The 24250-nt window shown below is 46.5% G+C and overlaps 2 protein-coding genes across 2 annotated transcripts; one reads left to right on the top strand and one right to left on the bottom strand.

The window, feature by feature from the left end:
- Positions 1-3445: 3445 nt before the first annotated feature.
- ARFRP1 (ARF related protein 1) lies at positions 3446-15261 on the bottom strand. The gene is made up of 8 exons (XM_085079483.1): positions 15112-15261; positions 14020-14119; positions 13550-13637; positions 13009-13091; positions 12309-12390; positions 12079-12149; positions 5900-6000; positions 3446-4405 (listed from the first exon to the last, which is right to left on the bottom strand). Exons 2-8 carry the CDS (start codon positions 14110-14112, stop codon positions 4318-4320), a joined length of 606 nt encoding a protein of 201 aa, XP_084935609.1. The 5' UTR covers positions 14113-14119; positions 15112-15261; the 3' UTR covers positions 3446-4317.
- A 79-nt stretch (positions 15262-15340) lies between these two features.
- ZGPAT (zinc finger CCCH-type and G-patch domain containing) lies at positions 15341-22963 on the top strand. Its single transcript, XM_085079479.1, has 6 exons — positions 15341-16428; positions 17079-17212; positions 17947-18105; positions 19151-19282; positions 19994-20405; positions 20839-22963. The coding sequence occupies exons 1-6, from the start codon at positions 15779-15781 to the stop codon at positions 20975-20977; spliced, it is 1626 nt and encodes a 541-aa protein (XP_084935605.1). The 5' UTR covers positions 15341-15778; the 3' UTR covers positions 20978-22963.
- The last annotated feature ends 1287 nt before the right edge of the window (positions 22964-24250 follow it).

Raw genomic sequence — 24250 nt, 5'->3', positions numbered from 1 at the left:
AGAACTGGTGCCTTCATTACTCTGCTAGCTGCTCAACAGCGACAATGAAGTCTGATTCTTTTTAGTACCAATTTGTTGCTTTACCAGGAATTTTAACCATCACTCCCTTCTGATGCAATGGGTGAAGGCTTGTGATCAAATGCAAGTTGTGTAGGTGAAGTTATACGAGAGCAGACACTACTGAGAGCTGGGATTAGATCCTAATGAAGGCAGTTGGAGAATAAAAAAAAAGCACTGAGTGTGTGTAAAATGAATGGAAAGCCCCCAGGAGTTGTCATGGAAGCTGGTTTTACCAGAGGAGCATAGAAACAACTCCCTTAGGGATTGCAGAAGCACAGGGAGCAAAACCCAAGGGTAAAGCTGCAGGAAATGCCCAAGGTCAAGTAAACAATAACTGTGTTATCCACCAGGAATGTTTCACAAGGGATTTCCAAGTAGTATAAAATTCCAGTGTAAAAAGCACCTGCTCCAGTTTCTCTAGCATCCATTGTCCTGGTGAGAGCTCAGCACAGTGGAAAAGCTCTTGGCATCTCACCACTGCCTCTTATCTCCCAGGGGAGAAATTTCAGGCAAATTTGACTAGGAAATTGTGCCAGGAGGGAATTTTGAGAGGTCACCCCACCTAGAACGTGTCTGCATGGCAGGGTCGATTCAGCCTGTCTTTATTAACTGTCCAAATTGCTGTTGGGAAATCTACAGACAAATACTCAGGAGACTGAAAACAGCCCCAAGGCTGAAGGCAAACTCAGCCCACGGTGCTGCTTTGGGTAAAACCAGAGGACCAGCAGCAGAGTTGGACATGGAGGCAGAACCCACTGTCATTCTTGTGTGGACACTGCTGGCTGTGGCTGCCAGGAATTACCATCCACATTAATCAGATTTTTTGATTTAAAGGGATATTTGTCAAGTGCAGTGACAGTACCACTCTTTGCATTTCTCTAGAAATTTTCTCCTTAATACCATTTGCCTGCAGAGACATCCCAACATACTGTTAAAAAACAGTGAAATGCCTCGATGAAGTCAGAACCCTCCAAAAGTACTTCAAGGCAGGTTTTTAGCTGAGCCTTACATTTCCAAATCTGCACTGGTAGGTCAGAGTCAGTTAATCAAGAACACTTCTGGAAATCATGAGTAACTCAACAATCTCACACACAGATAAAACATCATTGCTGAGGAGACTCACTCCAGACTGTGATGTGTATTGTAACAGCAGATCCTTTCCCTAAACAAACTGCTGGGTGTGCTGGACGTGTCAGTAGTACACAAGCAGGTTGATAAGGAAGAAGACTAAAAATAGCAATAAAACCATTCTACAGCACTTGCTATCACATCCACTTCTTTATGATGGCCTAATTTCAGTTTAGCAGAGCAGGAAGAATGGCCAGGGGCACACACCCCAAACAGCCTGTTTCCTCCACTTTCTCACACAGATGTTAATGGCCAGAGGCTGAACTAAGATGCTGGACTTACTCTGAAGCTGAGTCTGATTTGTCTTGGCACTTTCCCTGGTTCTGTGGAACAAGAGGTCTTCGGAAGTGGGATGAGCTCTGACCTCAGCACCACTGTGACACAGACCCTTAGCACTCACATCACTGCTGTCTTGCACGAGGATGGGACTGGATTAGGCTGGACCAGCCAAAAGTGCTGTAATTCAGTTACTCTGTGTCCTTCCAAAGATCCAAATGAAGATGGAATTGCCAACACAGCACTGGGATTCAAAGACTCACTGGGATTCTAAATGTCTTAGAAGTGGTTTTTTTAGCTCTTGCCTCCTGCTGCTACCAGCTGATGAATGTTAGCATAGGAAATGCCAGATGGGTGAGAGAAATGTAATCATCTGCCAATGTTCAAATAAGGCAAAGTGGGATCACTGCTGAGGTTATTAGACACTTACCTTTATTTCACATACAGCAAGCTAAAGGAAGCAAGAACTGCTAAGTTCAGATGATCAATCTGTTTCTCCTTGGGAGGATAAAGCAGCTCTTCAGGCAATTACATTGCTGTGAACAGGCATGGGCAAAACAGTTCCAATGAAAATGTATAAACACATGGAAAACTGACTAAATTTGAACTATTCAGAAACATTCTTGCTTTGTTCGAGATCTGGCGTGGGGTTCACTTGAAACAAAAAAAGCATTTTAAATAAGTCTATGTGTCCTGTAAGTATAAAATGTGATAAATTATTAAATTTCTGATCAAAATGTAAAAAACTGTCCATCTGCTGGGGTACTGCTCTGGAAGCTCATTTTGAATTAGAGTGAACTTTACACAGCTGATTGCACAGAAATCCTTGCTGATTTGTTGTGGCCAGAGCACACTCATCCATACCTATCTCAGCTTGGGCATGTGTCTGGGAAAAGGACTCTCCCACGCCTGACAACTTGGAATCCCGAGGTCAAAACATTTCCTTTCATTTAAGAGCCCCTGCTGATATGTGCCACAAAGCAGTCTGTGTCTACAAAGTGTTTTTTCCTCCCTGGTCTCCCAAGAAAAGAGGGAGCAAGAGATTGGAGAACAGTATGTGGAAAGCTCGGAAACCCCCTTGTGTCCCATAGAATAGATATTTCAAGACACTTGATTAAAGTGTTTTGACTCTCAGCAAGGTACTTTTGTTCATTAGTTACTATTTTACATCTTCAGTGTAATTATCAGTACCAACCCTGCCAACCAAAACAGCCAGGGCCACAGTCACCTTGAAAACACTCAGGCTTTCCAAGTGTTTTCCAAGAATCCAGTGAGAGAGATGCTCCTGATAATCAGTGGCCATTGGTTCTCCAGAAATTTAGTACTCTTAAAAAATGTCAGCCCTATATCACATGCAGCACCCAGAGAAAGTGACACTTCCTACACTGGGAGAGTGATCTCCAAGGGATCCTCCACATTCACAGAGCACACAAGTAGGATGACTGGGTCATTAGGTCTGAAGGAGCCTTACTTTTCTTATTGAGAAGCAAAATTCTGCTTTCCAGCTTGCAGTTGTTTCCACTGACTTCACGTGCTTAATGACACAGCTCAGCTGCCCTCGTGCTTGGACCCAAATGTGAGCAAATGGTGTTCTCACAAAAACAATCTGCAACGAGTTGCATGCAGAAGATTCAGCAGACGCCAACTAACAGACTTCAAACAAATACTACTGACTTGCTCAAGTACAGCTTGATTAATGGCCCCTCCATTATGTCAGCAAACAGCACACAACATTCATCAATGCCAGGAGTAAATAAAACAGGAGAGGAGCAACACCCATTGCCAAACCACCATGAAATTCATGTAAAAACCCATATTCAGGGAAACAATAGTGATAGATCAGCAGATCTAGCTGAGTAGGCGACGTAAGAACTGAGCATTGTTCGACTTTTGAGTGCTGACTCTCTATTTCCTTACTTTACAAAAAAACAGAGGGCTAAGTACTGCTACTCCCAAATATCACTTGTTTCAGCCAGAGAAGTTCAAAGAGTAGGAAGCTTTATTGCATACTGATTTCTCCCTGTCTAGAGGTTGTTTTCAGCTTAGAAAGATCACAGAGAGGCCCTCGATTCACTCCAGTTACAGAAGATCCCAATTACTCTTAGGATTAAAGAGAATGCACAAAGAGACTGGCAGTCAGAGCAAGGCAGTGCTTCTGGAATCCATGTCCTTGTAGGAATATCCATTTCAACCAGCATACAACTGTGCAGTTGGATTTGATGATCTTCAAGGTTTTTTCCAACCTTAAGGATTCCACAATCCTACGACCATTGTGCAGTTGCTGGTTTCCATGTCTGCTTTTACCACAGGTCAAAGTTACAAATCAACACCCCAACTGAAAATCAAGCTCTAATCACCATTGCCTCTCCCCACTACACAAACAGCAGCATAACAGGGCCAGTAACACCCTGCAGTAACACGGGGCTAGAGCAGCAAGGGATCTTCTCAGTTAGGAGGGATAGCCATTCCCCAGGCTGCTCCTCCCCTTCCACATTCACCTACACATTTCCTTCAGGAGTTCCTTCATGTCAGCGGCCTCCAGCCTGTTAGACTAATAAATCAGGAATCACAAAGTAAGAGAGTAGAAAATTAAGTCCTTTGCATCTGCAACAATGTGTAGGTTGCTACATAGGATGCTCTTAGGCCAATGACTTAATACTTAAAGTAAGAGATTCCCACCCCCCACCCAGTTGGAATCCTTGGCTCAAGTTTTTTTAGACACAGAAAGAGAGTATTTGTCTCCAAACTTAGGAAAGAATCAGGTGTAATAGGAATCCAGTGGATCACCTTCTTTAAAGGGAACACAAAAGTGTGTGGAAAGAGCATGTCCATTCCTTGGCTGGCTCGGAATTCCTACGTGATGTCCTTCTTTCTCGGGGGACGGTGGATGTTCCTCACCACACACTTCACCATCCATTCAATCCCTTCGTTCACCCCTTTGCTAAGGAAATAAGACAAGCAGACAAGGTTTTAAAATAAATCAACAAGAAGCAACCCAGAACAAAAACATGGTTCATATGGGCCCTAGTGGAGCCCTTACATAAGAAAGGGAAGGGCTCTACTCAACCCACAGTTATATGTTGGCATTTCTGTGTTATTTCTCATACAGGCAATACGGATCTGATTTCTTTTAGATCTGAGATCAATATGATCTCAGCAAATAAACCTCCATCCTTTATTTTTCTGGTGTCTGTGCAAGTCTACACCCAGCTTAGTCACCAACTCTGTAGAAACCTTGGGATGAACAAGCATCAAACCACCTGACAGCTGGTTTGAGGTTATTTTGCCACAAACCTCACACCATTTATATAAGATCTCACCATCCTGGTTTCAGCTTTCTGTAATCATCTGTGCTGGGGCTGCCAAACAAGTCACCACCACAAGTCAGCCATGACTTTCACGAGTTATTTATTCTTTTAGAGCAAGCTCAAACTGGTATTTTGAAAGGAAATTCCAAACAGATCAAAACTAGAAGTGTTTGTACAAAAAGCACAACTGAAAGGTGGTTTTTCATAAGGTTATCTAATACTTCTCTTCCAGTCAGTGCCTGAACATTGCTCTTGTGGTCATTCATCTGCTTGATGGTATGTGATTTGCAGCCATGCAGACAACAGATTTTTTTCAGTTTAAGAAGTTTTTGTTATCCTTTGCAGTAGCTTGTATGATAACACAGATTTCTTGCTAAATTTATAAAAGAAAAAATTTCAAAACTCTGGATTCAGCCCAGGCAGTAATTCAGCCAGGAGTGTTCCCACCACCTGGAACAGAACTTTTGGTTCATGCCAAATAGCACTTTTCCCTCAAAGAACTGAAAGTACAAAGAACCAAAGTACTGCAAGACTCTATGTGCAATAATGATGCTGAGATATCAAGAATCCAGTGGGCTGGTCAAGGTTGTGGCACGCAGCTGCGTGGGCCCAAATTAGGCTCTCTTTTAGTCATCAAATTTTAAACCACAGGAATCCCCACGTAAGAGAACTCTTGGGGACTGTTATATCATCCCCACCACAAAGCTCATCTGCAGGCCAAAGACTATGAAAGCAAGAGCATAATTATGGCAGCAGCACTGGAGCACCACCCATTTCTCTGGCAGATGCATCAACAGCTGCATTTCCAACTGACTTCTAACCTAAAAACCAGGAGCTGCAGCAAACCAAGGACTATTGTGTAAGGAGAAGGGATGATACAGGACCACAAATACTCCTCCAAGTCCTGTTGCTCTCAGCCAGCCGTACATTTCCACTGTGTTTCACAGGAAGGATTTACAGATGAAGTTACTGACCTGGTGCAAGTCCAAGGCTCTCAAATAAGTGTCTGTCAGTGCTGGAAGGGAGCACAGCTCCCTTTCAAGACTTAGTAAATCCTGTAGTGCTGCTCTGTGTGTGATACTCCACAGCTGTTTAGTCAACCAAACTCTACCCATTCTCATACTCACCCAGTAAGGGCTGAGCAGGCTTGAGTCAGGCAGTCTCTCTTCCCAATTTTGTTAATGCAGTCACTGAATGCTGTCTTGATGTCAGGTATTGACAGACAAGTCTGCAAAGGGAACCAAAGAAGAGCTTGTTAGTGCTACAAGACATGGTGAGCTTCTTCCACAGTGAATCCTACCACATCTACAGTTCTGCTTCAGTCAGGATGGCAATGCTGTGACATTAAACTCCCTCACCCACCAACACAGCAAATTCACCTCTTTGCATTCCAAAGATATGAACATGTTCTTTTTTCACCAAAGAGAACACTGTTTGCTAACAGTACACACACACTGCCTGACGTCCCTGATCCTTAATTTGCACACAAACAGTCCTGAAAATGAGTACAACGTGCACCCTCTAAGGATATTTTTTCCAAGCTGCTCAACTGTTACACACAGCTTGTTTACCAGGACACCACAAGAGCTATACTATTTACAAAACCTTTCAAAATAGTGTCCCTGCCCAGCTGACTCTCTGCCAGCATCCTGGACACTCTCACAAACCAGCATGTGATTTTTCCTCAGTTCTCAGTACATTCCTTGGTATTACAGCCATGCCCCACCGGCACTTCTCTGTTTGCATTCAGAGAAAACACTGGCAGCACTGAATGCAGCACGTTTTCTGATGCCTGATGTCACTGTGCTCTCGAGCCCCAGCAGCTCTTGAACTTCTGTGAGGCTGCCAGGAGGCTGCTGGGAACAACACTACAAATCGTAACACCCAATAAACCAGTGGATTACTCTCCTGACATAAATCACAGTGTCACCATAAAAATCTTACTCTTAGAGCTGCACCAAAAGCAAACCTGCCTTGCCAAAGTCTGGACTTGCAGCTCCCTGAGCACTCAGCGCTCATTTTTACCTCAGAAGCCTTGGACAAGCTATTTAAGTATGTCAGCTCACCACAAGCCCACCTTTCTTCCTCTCTGCAAAGACATTTTGGACCTTCAACAAGGCTCAAATACGTGTTTTGAACCTTCAGTGAGGCTCACATATGTGTTTTGGACCAATGTTCACACAAATGCCAAGCTGGACCCTTTTGAGTCCTGAGGATTGGCCAAGTGGATGTAAATGCTGAGAGAACAGAAATACGGAAATTTATGTTACCAGCCGTCCATTTGCAAAACACTGATTCTGGAGAAATTAAATACAGGAAATTTCTGTGGACAACAGAAGTAAGCAGGTTTCATTGCTTATAAATAGGAAGGGATCTTAAGATATGGCTTGAGAGGAGTTTAACAACACCCAATTCACCCAGTGCCCTTGACTCCGTTCATTGTGCAACTTTTGACGACTGTACTTTGTTATGACCTAAGTTGCATTTTTAAACTTGCCCTTTCAATTGATGACCTGGAAATTGTATCCAAAAGTGTTACTGACATCATTCCACCAAGCCTCAACAATTTCGTTCAGGATTTCTGCCAAGTGAAAAACGTGCAGTTCATACAGATGAGCTGTCAGCCACAGGATAAATAGTTCATTAAAAAAAAAAAAACCCAAACAACAAATACCAACTTTAGAGGGAGTCAGACTGGACTTGGGAGTTGGAATTCATACCAAGAGGCGTGGAAGATGAGCAAGAGATTACAACCAACCAACCAACCAACCATTCTCTACTGGTTTGTAATAGATGCCCCCTTAGCCTGGTATGGTGTTCACTGCCCGGTAAGAAAGGCAGTGAACCAAATGCTTTGGTTAAACCAAAGCTCTGGACAAGTCAATTACCCAACAACTAGGAAGGAGAAAGAGCTGCATGTCAGTCATCTGAGTTATTTTTCATCTCTTTGGTTTCTTTCAGTCAATGAGACTTGGCAGCAGGAAGGTTAAATGTCAAGCCAGCTGAAATTGAGCAAGTGTTTCTTGAAGTATACTTTAAGCTTCTCACAGTTTAACACCATTGTATAACAACTTCTCCTTGTTTGAATGATATATTTAAAACTATTTTAAAATAAATCAGATAAAGTGCTCAAAATATGAAGTAACAAGAGAGAGCACAGTCATGTTGTCCTTGACTCCTTGATTTCCATTTGCACAGGTAGCAAAGCAAACAGGCAGTGAACTTCCCCACACCACCAGCAGACCAGGACACCTGCACATACCCAGCAGCAGAGAACCAACATCCTTCACCTCACCCATTCTGGAGGCTTTCAAGAGCACACTTTTCCTGGTGCAGCTTACAGTTATAGCCATTTTTATCTCCCAGTATAAACTATTGTAATAACTTCCCTTTCCTACCTTCTACCCCACCTTCCACAGAGCTGTCCAGCCACAACTCTCCATGGAAATCTGCATCACAAAGGGTTTTGCTTCTGAGGAGACTTTGCACCATTCATTGTTACAGCAGGATGTCACTTCATCACCAATCCTGTTTCCAGTAACATCTTTTTCCCCTCAGGAAGAAGTAGAGCAGCACAGCAGAGGGGGTAACAGCAAACTAACAATACCTTTGTTATAGTGTTTCCAGGGAAAGCCATGAACTGAAATCTCATCTGACAGCAGAAGATGAGGCAGATTATCCATCACTTCAGCAAGGGGCATCTGAGCTACTCATGTCCAGGGGAAAATGTCAGCTGTGGCTTCCAAGTTCCCCTCCTCCCCAGCCACATTACAAAATATTTGTTTACAGATGTGCTTTGTTTCTCGGCTGCAACCACATAACCCAAGGGCAAAGAAGGGAAACTGGATCTGTGATCACATCTACAGTGCTCCATTACAACAACACAATCCACAGTGACCTTTCAGGAATGATGGTATCTCCCAGCCAATTCACAGGAACCTCACACAACCCACGACGAACCAGATTTCCATCTCAGCTTCCCCAAAATAACGCACTGTAAAACATCTTTTGCTGACGGCTCTTCCAGGCATAACCTGGCCAGGACTGAACCAAATTCCTTCCATGAAGAGTCAGTAACAGCACTACCCAAATTAAAACGCAGCAATGGCACACCTAAAAATCCATCAAGCAGCAAGGCAAGTTTTAGCCAAAAAATGGTTGCATTGTAGAGTTTTATCCATTTACCACATCCACTGCAGCAAAGACAGTGCTGCTGCCTGGTCTCCTGCCAGGACAAAACCTTGCTGGATAAAACCTCAGGCTCTTCAGCAATGTCAACAGTAATCAACCATCAGAATGGAACCGAAAGAGAAACAATTGCAAGGTGGATTGCCTAAGTAAAACTATGTCATAAAAAGTCTGACTCACCTGACCTATGCTGTGGGCAACCTTTTTTACAAGCTTCTTTTAAATGAAAACTTAAGCTTATTTAAATTTAAGCGAAGAATAGTATAGCCTCACTTTAAATTAAACCTAATTTTACAGGGAACCTGTGGTAAGTCTTCAGCTGGAAATTGGAATGGCTCCCATGCAGGTCTGTCTTCTTACAGCCGTGTGGAAATGAGTATTGTGCTACTCACCATGACTCCTCACACTTTCCAAAGGCACGAGGAGGCTTTTCAACATTCTGGGGATTTCAAATTAAACTTCCAAAATTTATCTATAGACGAGGATGGCAAAACTTCCTCCCAGACATGAGACATCATACAGCACCCAGTAATTTTCAGATTGGTAAATTTCACATGCTGTGTTTGACAGGTCAGGTTTTCTGGTATTTTGAATAGTGTTCCATAATGAGCCATTCTACCCTCAAATTGTAACAGTTCACTGTGAACCTTAGAAATATATACCTTGTGTAAACCTTTAAATAGCTGTATTCACATCAAAACAGCAAATATCAATTCCTATTTTGCAGTTTTTTTCTGCAATAAGCCATATTTTTTGAAGTGGCATTCTGAGTTGAAAGGGAGTTCACAGGAATTAGTAGATATTAGATAAATTATGTCTCCTACAAAGCAATAGTTCCTTTAACAACCCAAACAAACTCCTTCCTCCAACACTCATTTGACTCAGTCTTTTAATTAACTATAAAATAATACAGTTTTGAAGCCCCTGCTGAATACAGAGCATTCTCCTGATACCATAATATATCATATTCAGTACTGTGAGAATATTAGAATTGGTGTTTTGCAGTCTGTGACTGCATTTCATCCCCTGGAATGACCAAACATCACTTGTGCTTTGCAGTGCTGAGAGGACACAATGCACCCTGGGGTTCACAGCAGAATTCTTAACACTTCATGCAATTTCAGGTTGCATCAGCACTTTTGTTATCTTAATGTGCAGAATGTACACTTCAAAAAAAGAAAACAACTATGTCAGATGTACTGTTTCTGATGCATTTCATCACAAGACTTCTGCTGGCCTCTACACAGGTCATAATCAAGAATTATCCTTCATCTCCAATTACCAGCAAGCTGAAGACACCACTTATCCTGCCTTATCATGGTTCAGGACAGAGGGATGCTGGTGAGAATTCCCTACTAGTTTTATGTCTAGAGATCCAGAGCAGAAAAATCTCTATCAATGCTAATTATCAGTTTTATTCTAGAGTTCTTCTATTCTGCAAAATCAAATGAAGAGAAACAGACTGAGTTTTCTCAATGTTGTTTAAGCAAACCTGAGTTGTGAACTGAAAAATAAGCTATGATCACCTTAGTGATTTGTTAATAGCATTGGTGTCTCTTTGCTGAGTCCATATCCAGGATCATTCTGCAGGACTGGACCTCTAAATATCCAATTTAAGTATTTCTTACAAATAGGCAAAACTCCAGTGAATTTAGTTTTGCTGATCTCTTCTTGCAGCTCTACAACTGCAAAAAGGCACCAAATTTGTGGGCTGGTCTTGGACCCTCCAGAATGGGCAAGAAGTCAGATTTTCTTTTGAAAGCCTGTTCCAAACACCTGTTTCTAGTCATTTAACAAAGTCCACTTGTTCAATTATTTGTCTTTAGTCTGGCTAGAGTGTCAGAAGGACCAGCCTCTGCAGCCTCTAACAATATATGCATACACAGCCACTAGGGAAACTGGAACAGCTTTCCAGGTCACTGCTTGGAGCTTATTCTCCACAGCTAAAGGCAAGAGTGCAGGCTGCTCCCTGCAGAAAAGCTGTGGTGTTGCATGGAAATATAAGAGTCAATATTCTGGTTTCCACAGAAAAAAGACAGACCATCTCCTCACATTCCAGAGGCCACAGAAAAGTCAAGACCATGAATCAGGAGTTCTGTCTCAATCTCATGCTTTTACATGGAACTACATTTCTCTTATTTCTAAGACTAGATCATCTAGATCATCTAGATCATCCAAAAACCAATCTGTGTTGTACTCATTAAGCGTAACCAAATCCTCCTTTAAAGCCAAAGTGATTTCTAAGGAAGTCTCAAGTATCTCCCACAAGTGCAATTGCTCAGACAAATGTAAAGTCCAGAGGAAGAACCTCAGAAGTATTTGCATATCTTGGAACAGACACTGATCCCAGCTGTCAGGGCTGGGGCTCCAAATCCTACTGGAAGCCTCTGGCTCCATCTAGAGATGCTCACTGGAGCTGCACTCCTGGAATTCCAGGTACAATGCAGGGGAGAAGAGGAAAACACAGAAAACTCAATACTTTAGGCACTCTCTTCTTTTTTCCATGCTGGAAGAGGTAAGGATGGCCTGGGATGTGTCACCTAAACACTGCACCACCCACAAACTGTCAAATCCAAACCAAGAGCTTTACAGATCTTGGTGTGCTGGAAAGAATTCAAAGTACATTTTCAGAAAAGAGCATTCCTTGTCATTCTCTGCTGTCACTGATGGAATGCTCTATAACAAACAAATGTTTTATTGAGCAGATCTTATCCAGTCATGGAAAAAGGATGATTTGCTTCACATACATCTGTTGTGCTATTCCTGGGTTTTAAAAGAGCAGCATAAACAAAGTGCACTAAACATTTTTTTTCTGAATAAACAGGAAAAACAGTATCAATAAACCCAGTCATGGTACAAGAAAGACCCACCATAGCTATGCAGTTTGTTTTGCTTATGTAAAGATTGCAAAACTGGGTGCTGGTAGGAAGCTCATTCATGGCACTGGAAAAGGGTCGGAGGAGAAAGGAAAAAATATAACCAAATTCAAAGCAATTATTTCCAGTAGTGATAAAGTGCCCTAGGATCAGCTCAGGAATGTGGCACAAATTTAACATGAATGCAGAGCTCATAATTCCAAGGCTTATTTGCTCACTTATGTAAATCTGCAATACTTTACCTCTACATCCTGCTTGTTGGCCAGCACCAGAATGGGAACTCCTTCCAGAGCTTCACTGGTAATCATCTTCTCTACAAAGGACAGAAAAAGTTCAAGTTTAGCCAGTTCTATAAGTTGTACAAATGCCTGGCAGAGATTATCTGGACAGAGGGATGAAGCCAGAGGCTCCTTCTTGCATTACAGTCTCATTTGATACAACTTTTTAAATGTTTTGCTCACACTGTACTCACCAAAAGCTCTTTTGGACTCAGAGAGCCTCTCCTCATCAGTGGAGTCAATAACATAGATCACCCCGTGAGATTCAGCATAGTACTGGAAGGAGAACACAGATAATGCTGTCAATCCATGAGGACCACTTGTTCCTCTTCCTGGTTTAATTTGGTACAGTTTTGGTACATGTGGAGGAGATCAACCATTTAGAGCCAGCTGTATCCAGTGTGGCTGGAGAGAACAGGGGCACACAGCATGGTGTGTTCTGTTTGCAGGCTGCTCAACACACCAGGTGAAAAAGCTCACCTGTGTTCCCCCAAAGCTTATCTCTATGGTACAACTCAAGACATGGGTTGTTAATTGCTGCCTGTAAAGAATAATGCAAATATTAAGTACAGAAATAGTGGAATCTCTGGATAATTGTTAATGATAACTACTGGGGTTACCAATAAGCCTGTGTGATTACCAAATGATCATAGTGGTTCAGTTCTAAAAGAGACAAAACACTTCTAAAAGAAATAATGGAATCACAGAATTGCTTGTGTTAGAAAGGCCCAGCCATCTCATTCCAACCCCCGGCCATGAGCATAGACACCTTCTACTAGACCAGGTTGATCAGAGCTCCATCCATCCTGCCTTTGAACACTTCCAAGGATGGGGCAGCCACAGCTTCTCTGGGTGAATTGTATAAACCAAATAAAACAAAACCACATCTCTAACCTTGTCCCAAAGTGACTGCAGTTCCTCCTGCCCACCGAGATCCCAGAACATCAGCCGAGTTTTGCCAACATCAATAGTTCCAACTAGAGGGAAGGAAGAAAGAAAAAAACAATGAAAACCAGAGGTGCTGTAAAGCCCAAACACCTGCACATCCCACTCAGTAATCTGGGGTAGGACAGGCTTTTATTCACAAGCAGTGACTACTTGCAACAACAGAGCAAAACCTGCACAGAGTGACCACAAATATAGAGCAGTATCAGTAGAAATAATTCCAGAACTGGGCCAAGGAATGAACTCCAGGGAAATTTAGTTTGAGGATAGCACTGATAGGACACCTGGAGTTTTAGTACTTCAAGAGTTTTTCCTTCTAAGCTAAGAGAGCCTGTTTTATTCTCTTCAAAAAGACCCAGGCAGTCAGGAGATACAATCTCTGCTTCCAGGAACTATTCCACCCTTACAAATTCTTAAACATTTCAAACAAAAAACAGCTGTTGTTCAACTATGAGGGAAAGTTGAAAAAATTCCATGTGGATTTACTTACTGTTTAAGCCTACAGTGGTTGTGATTTTGGACAAACTCATCCCTTTGTAGTTCTTGTTAAATCGGGTTTTCGTTTGTTCAAGGAAGGTCTGAAAAGGAGTAAGACAAAGTATTTACTGCTAAACATTTTACTGGCTGGGATAATCCTACCCCAAATAGCCTTTTCATTTCTGCAGAATCCTGCTAGAACATACACTGCCCTACCTAATTTTGGACAAACCATTCTTCTTGCTCCCTATTTTAGCAAGGAAAGAAGGGATCACAGGTGATTATGGGATTACCAGAGCTTCAGCCACATCCCTGAAAGCTTGTGCTAAATTTAAGTAATGAGGAAAAGTTGATTATTTGGTGTGACATCACTAAAATAACTCAGGACACAGCTGAAGGAAGATTGACCTGTGTTGGAGGATTTATCCCTGAAGGATGTTTAAGATTGCATGTGCCCTTCACGGAGTGATAAACAACACTTACAGTTTTACCAGCATTGTCCAAGCCCAGGATCAGGACACAGTACTCATCCCTCTGGAACATGTATTTATAGAGTCCTGACAGCAGCGTATACATCCTGCTCCTGCAACAAATGCCAGGAAATCATTAACAAACAGGTCATTTCCAAAAGCCTCTCATTCCACAGTGCAAGTTCTTCCCAACGCCAGACAAATAAATGTTGTTAGTCTTTTATCAGTAACTCTCATATTTAGCCAACCCCAGGAAAATTCACAGACCTAAGAGACACCATGCAAATAGCTCAAGATCAAATTTGGGGTTCAAAGGGCAGCTAAGGAAGGGCTTGAGAACCTCTTGCAGTAAATGTGAGACCCACAGAAAATGAAGTGAACTTCATACAGATACAAAGAACAGGTGTTTTGAGCAAGAATCTACAGAAGCTCACAGCTGGGGGTTTTTTGGTGCTGGATTTGCACACACAAGTCCGAGCAGCTTTGCTGGGATGCAGGAAGCACTGGTACCAAGTGCTGCAGCTGACTCACATGCCATTGCAACAACTCTTCAAGCACAGATAAAGGCAACCCCAAGGCAGAGCCTTTGAGAGGCAGCTGCCTCTAAGCAAGTGCGTGGTTAACTAACCACTTTGAAGTCTAACACCGTTACCTAGAGGGAAATAAAAGGGCTCCAAAGCAGGAATCTGGGGTTTCACGGCAAGGGAGAACAGAGCACCTAAGTGCTAGGGAGCTTCAATCCCACAGGTACTGCGCCGACCCTTCTCCTCCAGCTGTGCGAGAGGCTCCTGCCGTCCCCGGGACAGCAGCCGGGCCGCAGGCTGGGGGGAACCCCGGCCCGCTCCCCTTTCGGGACAGCGACTGACCCCGACCGCCGGCCTGCTCCTCCCGGACCCGGAGATCCCTCCAGATCCCGGCGATCCGGCCCTCTCCTTCCCTCAGACAGCCCGTGACGGCTGAAGGGGAGCACCTATGGCCCTACCGCCATTCCCCCCGCGGCCCAGCGCCACGGCCCGGCCCAGCGACAGCTGCCAGCCCAGCAGACCCGCCCCAAGCTCCCGAGCGCAGCGGGCGAGGAGAAGAGCCCCGAGCCCGCAGCCCTCACCCGGTCCTGGTGTCGGTGTCACTCCCGGAGCAGGAGTCGCGTCTCACGGCTCCCCAGCGCCCTCGGCCGCCGCCATCCCGCGCCCGGGACTCTGGGAAATGTAGTCCTCCCGCCGCTGCAATAGCCGTGCGGAAGGGGGCCTTTGGACTACAACTCCCAGAATGCCGAGCGCCGCCGGCCTCCCGGGGACCCCGAGTGCTGAGCGGGTGACGCGTTGGCGAGGGCAGGCGGAAGTGAGGGCGCTGCGGCCGGAAGTGGGGGTGCCATGGCGGGTGTCATGGAGGCGACTCTCCGGGGCCGAGCAGGCTGAGGGCAGAGCGGGGCCGCCGGGGTGGCGGTGGCGGCTCGGGGAGGTGCTGCAGCCTCGGGGCTGAAAGAGCGCCCGGCTGTGGGGGGAGCGGTGCCGTGCACGGGCCTGTGGGCTCGAGCGGACGCTGTGGCTGGCAGGGCAGGGCCGAGCCCGGCCTCTCCTCGGACTCTCCCGTCGCCTCTCGCCGCCTGTTTCCAGCAGGAGCATCGCCCCGGTGATTTCCGAGGGACAGAGCGAGACGGCGGATAGATGTCCCTTCTGCGGGCGAGGACTTGTTATCCAGAAGTGCTTGAGTAAACTCTGAATGTGTTCTGAGTTGGTGGAGAAGGCGCGGGCGAAAGCGCCTTTCTCGTGCTGATGATGGATGAAGAGAGTCTAGAAACAGCGATCCAGACCTACAACGCCCAGCTGAAGCAGGTGGAGCTGGCGCTGGGGGCGGGCCAGGACCCATCGCAGCAGTCGGACCTGATCCAGCTGCAGGAGGATTTGAAACAGCTGATAGAACTGACCGAGTCCAGCTTGGTGGCTGTGAAAAAGAGCAAACTCCTGGCCACTTTGGACACAGACGCCTCCTCCTCCTCCCCAGCGGGTCTCCCAGGGCAGGATTCCCACCTGGAGAGCTCTGCCCAAGATGAGGAATACGCTGCTTTTAAGGAAGCCATTGCTGGGCTTGGAACAGATGAGGAGCCTCCAGCTGATGGCAACGAGATCTCCTCGGAGAGAGAGGGAGAAACTGAGCATAAAAACAAATCAAAGTGCAGTGAAGAGGAGGAGGAGTCTGAGAGAGAGGAGGAGGAGGAGGAGGAACTGAGTGGGATGAAGGTTAAAGCCCCCTACTACAGCTCCTGGGGGACCCTGGAGTACCACAATGCCATGATTGTGGGGACAGAGGAGCTGGAGGATGGCAGTGCAGGGGTCAGGGTGCTGTATCTGTACCCAACCCACAAGTCCCTGAAGCCTTGCCCGTTCTTCCTGGATGACAAGTGCAGATTTAAGGAGAACTGTCGGTAAAGAGAGAGGGCTGGGAGGGACCTTGTCTTTCTGAGGATTAAACCTCCCCCTGAAGTGCCCTGTGTGGCCTCTTCAGCCAGTGAAATTGTGCCTTAATGTTTTTAAAATGCACTGTGGTGAGCAGTGGCATCAGTTTGGCTGTTTTCCTTAGCTAATGCACAGACAAAGTGGAAAATCCCTTGGGAAAGCTGCAGAGATGTTACATAGCTGAGTGGCTAAATTAACAGCTGATGAAGTATTTTAAAATAAAACACCCAAGCCTCTGGATAGTGCACACATTACAGTTGCACAGGGAGGTTTCAGTGGCTCCATTTTTGGGGATCTTCACCAGGATCAGCCTGAGTGGTCTGTGAAGGTGCTGGGCTGAGCCCTGCCTGTCTCTGATCCTGTTTATCTCCAGGACCATGAACTTTTTTACTGGATTTGTTACTAGCAAGGAAGTTTAAGTCTCTGGGGTGGGATGCATTCTTTATTACATGACATAAATAACATGTTTATGGTGAAACATGAACTTTATAATTGGAATAACATGTGGTCAAACTGACCCAGTCATGGTGAAGGTTCATCACCGCTGACACTCGTGTATGTTTCCTTTGAGGAGGGAAGGGATTTTTTGGTGAAAACTCCTGTTCCTCCCTCCCTGCAGGTTTTCCCATGGTCAGGTGGTGTCTGTGGAGGAGCTCCAGCCTTTCCAAGAGCCTGACCTGAGCACGCTGGGGGTGGGCTCAGCCTGCCTGGCCAAGCACAGCGATGGGATCTGGTACACTGCCAAAATCACCGGTGAGGGGGACAGAGGCTTTCCCGGGGTCCTGGGGGAAGGTGGAGGCTGAGGTTTATGTGGATCTAAAGCTTGGCTGTTGTGGTTAATGGCAGAAAAATTATGTGGCTGCAGCCCTGAACTCAAAATCTTGACACAGCTGAGGAAACAGTCTGGGTTTTGTCAGGCTTGAGAAGGGAATTGGCTGGGAAACAGGAGGCATAAAGAGCAGGAATGTGGAAAGGAAATGACTACGAGGTCATTAACTGCTCCAGGGAAGAGGGAGGTACTGCAGGAATTTACATGCATATTAGGTGAGAATTGCAATAATCTGCTCTTGTTTAAACAAAAGCCAGGGGAGCTGGCCCTGCCCAGCAGCTGCTGATACAGGCTTCCCTCTGTCCTGAGAAGAGGGAGGGTTTATTCCCTCTCTCTATCTTCCTTTTAACTGTTATTAAGTCTGAAGGGAGCAAGTCTAACTTCTTTTTAATTCCATTTCTCAGCAGCCCATCTTTCTTCCTTTGTAAAGATAAACCTTTGGGTATCAACACAGGCATTGTGGAAACAGCTTTTCATTGCAGTGGGTGCTTCGCCCTCCCAGACAGAAATGAAAATCACAAATTAAATCCAGAATTTTTTAAAACCTGTTCCTTGGGCCTCTACTCTGTCCAGTGTTACTATGCTGAGATGACTCTGCTTTAGCCCCCTGTGTGCTGGGCATTGACTGTAGCTGCTGTCCTTGCTGTTCCCTCTGTAGATGTGGACAGTGGTTACTACACGGTGAAGTTTGACTCCCTGCTCCTCAAGGAGGCTGTGGTGGAAGGGGACAGTGTCATTCCCCCCCTGAGAAGTGAAGATCCTGCTGAATCTGATGAGTCTGATGAGGACAGTGTGGATGATTCTGGTTATGCCAAAGGTAAAGGGAGTGGGGAGGGTGTGAGCAAAAGTGACTTGGGATTTTGTTCTGCCTTTCTCTGTGACTGGCTGACTGTCCTAGAGCTCTCACTGTGAATGTCTCCCTTCTGATGAAAGAGCAGTTAATCTCTGTGTGTGTTCCTGAAAGACTGAGAACAGTAATTGGCTATTATGCTATAACTGCAAACTCATATCTTTGTTTTATGCAAACCCCTGGGCTAATGAAGGCTGGAGGTTTCCATGGGAACTTCCCACACGTGGAAGAAGAGGGTGTGATATTTTTGAGTTCCAAGCTCTGAGCCTTTTTCTTAGGCTGAGCTAATAAGTGAATCAGATTTCCTCATCCCTAGGAGCTCCATGCAGCTCCATGATCCAGGAGTGTAAGACCCCAGGAAATGGGAGTGCTGGGTCCTTCTAGTGCCTTGATGAGGTTGCAGGAACAGCCATGCCCTATTTTACTGTTGAAAAGTGACACAAGAGTGCCCAAGTGACTTCTTGGAAGTTGCACAGGCAGCACTGTCCCTCTGCTGGTGCCACAGTTGCATCACAGGAGCAAAGTCGTGTCCTAGAGCTCTGTACATTTAACCTGACAGAGATTATTGGATCCTAATAACACAAAATTAATGCTGTGGCCTGGGGGAGCCTCATACCAGAGACAGGAACTGGAGGCCACAGGATAAGTATTAAGTGCCACTGTGCCAAATTTTACTCTGTTGTGTACATTAGTCTGTGTCACCATCCTGGAAGGAAGGAAAAGAATCATAAAACTCCTGGATGAATCTGCCTGGAACTGGGAGGTGGTGCATTAAATCAAGTGCAATCCTTCATTTTAATCACTCCCTATCTAGTGTTCATGGAAGGGGACAATTCAGTAGGAACTAAGTGAGGCTGGAGGAGTGACCAAATGATTTTAGGGTTGGTGAGGTGAATTGTACTGCCTGGTGAGGGGTTTTTGTGCTGTGTGGGTGCCCCACACAGCAGCTTGATTCCTGATTCTCTGATTCTCTGATCAGCTGTTTCACTGATTCTCCTCTTCTGTGCCACAGTGATAGATTCAGGAGTTCCAGAGAACGGGGAATGGACTCCTGCATGCAGCTCCTCTTTCGGTGGCTGGGAGGCCCATACTCGTGGCATTGGCTCCAAACTGCTTGTTCGGATGGGATATGAGTTTGGAAAAGGTAAGGGGAGAGGGTGGTCCTGGGGGCTGTTAAGAAAAACCCAAGATTTTGGATGAAGCCAGAACTTTGCTGTGCTGAAGGGCCTCAAGCAGTGTGATAGATCACAGCAGTGTTAGAGGGAAGAGGGAGGACTTACTTCATGAAAGTACAGGCATGTGGGGCAGCAACCCCTGTATGGTAATGGCAGACTTTGGAAGCACTTGGAAGCACGGTCAATTCATGATCAAAGCCGTGAGAATGTCGTGGAGTGTTCAAAGGCTGGAGGTGGAAGGGAGCTGATCTGCAAAGCTTCTGATGTCTGTGTTAATGCATCTCCTGGCCTGGACACAGACTTCAAAGCCTGCTGAACTTGCTGCTCCCACCCAAATTACATTGAGCCTTGGGGGCTCTGGGAGGGCCTCTGTGTCTCTGGTTCTCCCAGAGGAACCAAACCAGTTTTAAGTAGAACCTGGCTTGAGAAGCTGCAAAGGTGAGGCTGAGCCTGGTTTCGCAGAAACCGGCCTGACGGATGGCCTCGGGCTTGGAATCACAAATCTGCCTTGGAAGGCTGCTGGCCTGGCCTTTGCTGCTCCACTTGGCTTGGACAGTACTTCTAATTTTTAGTACCTCGAAAGCCACAGTGCTTTTCTAAGCTTGTGACTGTCAGCATGAGCTTGTGGTGGGAGGTGACTTGGAGAGGGGATGCTGTAATCACTTGGTGTTTCTCCCCAGGCTTAGGGAAGAATTCGGACGGCAGAGTGGAGCCGGTGCATGCTGTGGTGCTTCCTCGAGGGAAGTCCCTGGACCAGTGTGCTGAGGTGCTTCAGAAGAAGAAGCAGGGGAAGCTGGAGCCAGGCAAATCAAGGAAATGCCGAGCAAAGGGAAGCAGCTCTGGACAGCCAGGCGGCCGTAAGGCCCCGCGCAATGTGTTTGACTTCCTGAACGAGAAACTGCGCGGGAAGAGCACTGGGGACAAGGCTGGGGGGATGGCACTGCCTGAGAGGAACAGCAAAGAGATCTACCATGCCAGCAAGAGCACCAAGAAGGCCCTGAGTGTCAGCCTCTTCCAGACCACAGAGAAGATCGAGCAGACACAGAGGGATATCAGGGGAATCCAGCAGGCCCTGGCGCGCAACATCGGGAGGTAGGAAAACGTTCTCTTTAGGATCAAGTTCTTGGTGCTTCTGGGAAGGGGTGGGCTTGAAATTAGGTGTGGGAGGAAAAAGTGAAATATATCTGGATGAGACCCAAGGGGAAGTGGAGGAGACATTTAGAATGTCCTTCAGACCAGCTTAAACACTGTCTGGGGTCCTTTGGCTGGAATTCAGGCTGTGGCAAAGGGAAGAGCTCTCTGAGGAAAGGTGCTGGAGTCATTGTTGTGCCTACCTCTTCAGTGTTGCTGTTGAGCATCCCAGGAAGACCTACTCTAGCCCAGACTGCACTGAACATCAGATTCTTCTGGCTTTCAGCAGGTCCCTTGGGCTAATCTACAGGAAAGGGGAAAACCCTCGTGGGATGAGGACAAGCCTTTGATCTTACCTGCAGGATAACATTGCCACTGTGCTTTTTGCTTCCAGGCACAGCATTGCTGCAGCTCAGCTGGAGGAGAAGCTGGCAAATGCTCACAAGCAGCTGGGGCAGCTGCAGGCCCAGGAAGCCAGGCTGCAGCGGGAGCAGAAGAAAGCAGACACCCACAAGAAGATGACCGAGTTCTAGGTGCTGAGGAAGGTGTTGGACTGCAGGGATTAGTCCTGCTGGTGCTCCTGGCCTCAGAGCCTGGGTGAGCTGTCCTGCTCTGCTGGGCCTCTGGCCGTCCAGCCTAAAACTGGGTGGAAAAGCAGCAGTTTCTGGATGCTTCTGAGCTCTTCTGGGAGGGGAATGAGCACACGTCCGTCCAGCCCTGAAAGCATTCAGTGAGCTGGGCCTTGGATGAGGTCTTGCTACAAGGTATACAATTCTCTGCTCTCTTGCACACTTCTTCCCTCTGTTTTCCCTGCGGTAGCAGCTCCATCCAGAGTCTGTGGGTGCTCAGGTGACAACACTGCTGGCTACAAACCAGCTGAGGGGGCTTGGGCAGCCCCACATCCTGCCATCAACTGTGGCTTCTGCCTGCGGCTGCCTGCCGAGCACAGGTGCAGGCAGGGTTCTGAGCATGGCTGGGTGAAAACATCCAAGGTCAAGTGCTTTAGCTGCTCTCTGCCTTCTGAATTTTACTATGGGGTTTATATGAGCACTCCCATTTTTGGAGGGAGCAGTTCTTTGTAGCCCCACTCTAAGGAATACACAGAAAACTGGCAGCTCAGAGGTAGGAACCACTGGTCTGAAGCATCAGATTTCAGCAGTTTGATTGAGTATCCCAGAACATCCTCTAGCCAAACTCACTGGCTTGGAATGGAGAGCTGCCTGGTTCCACAAGTAGAGTGCCATAGCTGGGGGAATAAGCCAGCAGCATATTGGGATTCCCAAACCTCCAATCCAGGAACAGCTCCACGGGGAACCTGGTGATTTTTGCCACAATTAGTTGCAAGGTGGCACAGTGAACATGGGTCGTTTTACTAAAAAACCTCAGGACCCAGATCCAGGTTGGACTGGGCCTTGGATGAGCACAAAGAGGGGGATCTGTATGTGCCCAGTGTGAAGGCCTGCAGAGAGAGTTTGGGGCTGGACTGGAAGCAGGCCAGGCAAGCCAAGTGCCCTTCCCTGCAGCATGGACAGTGTTTGGACAGGAAGGATGTCTTCTCCCCTTGGTTACATTCGGTGTTGGGGGTGGCCAGTCCTTGCCTCAGAGGAGATGGTGGTTTCATCATCTGGTGGGATTTGTGCATTGTAAAGGCTTTTTGTTAAAAAAAGAAAACTTTGCAATTCATGCGAGTATCTTAAGGACACCAATTGTTTTTTTCATTTAAGGAACCAATTTGTTTTTATTCTGTGAGTATTTTTTCTGATTAAAAGGTTCCTTTAGTGCCCTTTTTTTTATCTATCCCTAAGAACAGACTAAAAAGCAAGCTGACAGCCTGGGCAGGGCTGTGCCTGCTTGCAGGGTCAGGCTGCCAAACAAACCAGAAAATCTGAGGCTGAAGAAGATATGATCAGAGCTGTTCAGGTTGTGTGGGATTTCACATTGCTGCAGACACACCTCAGAAACATGGCGAGACAGCAAAATCAAGCAACATGAACATCTTCAGGAAACCTGTGGGAGTGAGTCTGTGCTCCTGAAGAGCACTTGGACTGTGCTGTGATCTGTGTGGATGTGGAAGGTGGCAGGGGCTGTCTTGGGCACTTCAACATCCATCAGTTCCTATTGGAATTGGCTGTACTGTCTTCATTGTTCTGAATTTTCGTTCTCCACGCACAGGGTTCAGCTCAAGGGTTTAACAATGGCCCTTCCCTCACAAATGACTGTTTGTTTTCCACGAGTGCTGAGTGGTGACAAGGATTAATGTGCTCACTTGAAGTGGTCCATGACTGGTGAGCTGAGCTGGGCAGAGAAATTTTGGGGGGTTTTTTTGTCCTCTGAGACTGTTTAACATCATAATCTCTTTTGTAACTGGGTGTATTAGCCCTTTGTCTCAGCTAAATCGTATTTCGACCCTTCCTTGGGATCTCCACAGCCTGACTTGCCAGACTCCTATTCCAGCGGCTGCCACCTCCCACCCAGCGCAGTTCACATCCCTGATGAATAAAGTCGTTTATTTTCCCCTCTCTCCTTGTAAGGCGTTGTTCATTTGCAAGGTAATGGTGATGTGGGGCGCCCCGTTCTTCCCTTATATTGCCCTGAGCTCCCGGAGCAGCCGGGCAGGGAGCGGGCGGGACAGAGGGTGCTGTGTGAGCTGGGAGCCTGCAGAGCCTGCAGAGCCTGGGAACCGCCGTGCTTCCCACCTCGCTGCGAGCACAGACCCAGCCTACCCGGGGTGAAGCCACCACCTCCGAGGCCAGGAAGCTGTGGGGTGTGTGCTCTGTGTGTGCTCACAGCCAGCTGCTCCTCAGGGAGCGGGAGAGCACAGATCGGGGTGTTGGAAATGTGCAACAGCCCCTGATTGGGACTCGCTGTGGGATAAAAGAAATTAAATTCTCCAGGCTGGCTGGCAAGGAGGAGAGCATGATCAGATCCTTGCACTCTGTGCTCACTGGATTTTGAGTTCCTGCAAAGTAAGTGGTGGTGGCTTTCCTGCCTGGGAAACGGGGAATCTGCAGCTAAAGCAGCAGGGGAAATACTGTAAGCCTCCCAATGTAGATAGAAGTCACAGAATTGTCAGAGATGCTGTTGGAGCTGGATAGACTGGACAGGCAGGATTCCTGCTCTGCTCTGTGAAGCATCAGCTGTGTTCAACTTTGGGAGCTGGACCCCAAGCTGTGTCACTGTGCTGTGTGCTCTGCAGCTGGGATTCAAAGGGAAGGAAAGGTGGTGGAGCTTGGCAGCACTGCTGGGATACCATGGCTGGGGGCTGGAGGTTGGGTGCTGATTGCTTTTGGGATGAATGAATTGGGGTCAGAGGTGTGTGGCATTGTGGAAATTTCCAGTTGTGTTGTGGGGAGGGGAACTGGAGTTTTGCTTGTGTGTGGAACGGGAAAGTGCTGAGCTCCTGGCTATGGGTGAGGAGGCTTGAGAATGTGGTCACTGAAATGCTGTCTTCTGTAAACCTGAGGTGATGTACAAGTAGTGCATTTGTGGCAAAGAAAACCTCTGTGGTAGGCAGATGATTCTTGAGAAGACACGTCTCCTTAATACACCCTGTGTAAATTCCTGTCGTTTGTAATCTGGTTTCTTATAACAGCAGCTCCGAGCTCTCTGCTGGTCTTCTCCCATGGCTCAGCTCTGCAGAAAACCTCTTGAGCAGGTTTTTGCCTTAGAAGAGCATTTTTCTGCCCAAGTGAGAGTTCAGCAACCAGGAAAGGGCGGGAAGAAAGAAAAGGGCAGAAATGGTGCCAGCCTTGAGCAAAGCCCTGCAGTGTGGGCAGACAGTCACTCACCTGAAGGTTTCAAAGTCA

Source organism: Lichenostomus cassidix, chromosome 20 (genome assembly GCF_008360975.1).
Source record: "Lichenostomus cassidix isolate B80296 chromosome 20, HeHo_3.0, whole genome shotgun sequence".
Classification (NCBI taxonomy): domain Eukaryota; kingdom Metazoa; phylum Chordata; class Aves; order Passeriformes; family Meliphagidae; genus Lichenostomus; species Lichenostomus cassidix.
This window is presented reverse-complemented; position numbering and strand designations above follow the sequence as displayed.

Coding starts and splice junctions, on each gene's coding strand:
- ARFRP1 (XM_085079483.1), bottom strand. CDS start 14,112: ATGTATACGCTGCTGTCAGGACTCTATAAATACATGTTCCAGAGGGAT. Junction 13,092..13,549: donor AACCACTGTAGGCTTAAACA/GTAAGTAAATCC, acceptor CCTTCCCTCTAG/TTGGAACTATTGATGTTGGC. Junction 12,150..12,308: donor TGAGTCCAAAAGAGCTTTTG/GTGAGTACAGTG, acceptor TGTCCTTTGTAG/AGAAGATGATTACCAGTGAA.
- ZGPAT (XM_085079479.1), top strand. CDS start 15,779: ATGATGGATGAAGAGAGTCTAGAAACAGCGATCCAGACCTACAACGCC. Junction 17,213..17,946: donor GTACACTGCCAAAATCACCG/GTGAGGGGGACA, acceptor TTCCCTCTGTAG/ATGTGGACAGTGGTTACTAC. Junction 18,106..19,150: donor TGATTCTGGTTATGCCAAAG/GTAAAGGGAGTG, acceptor TCTGTGCCACAG/TGATAGATTCAGGAGTTCCA.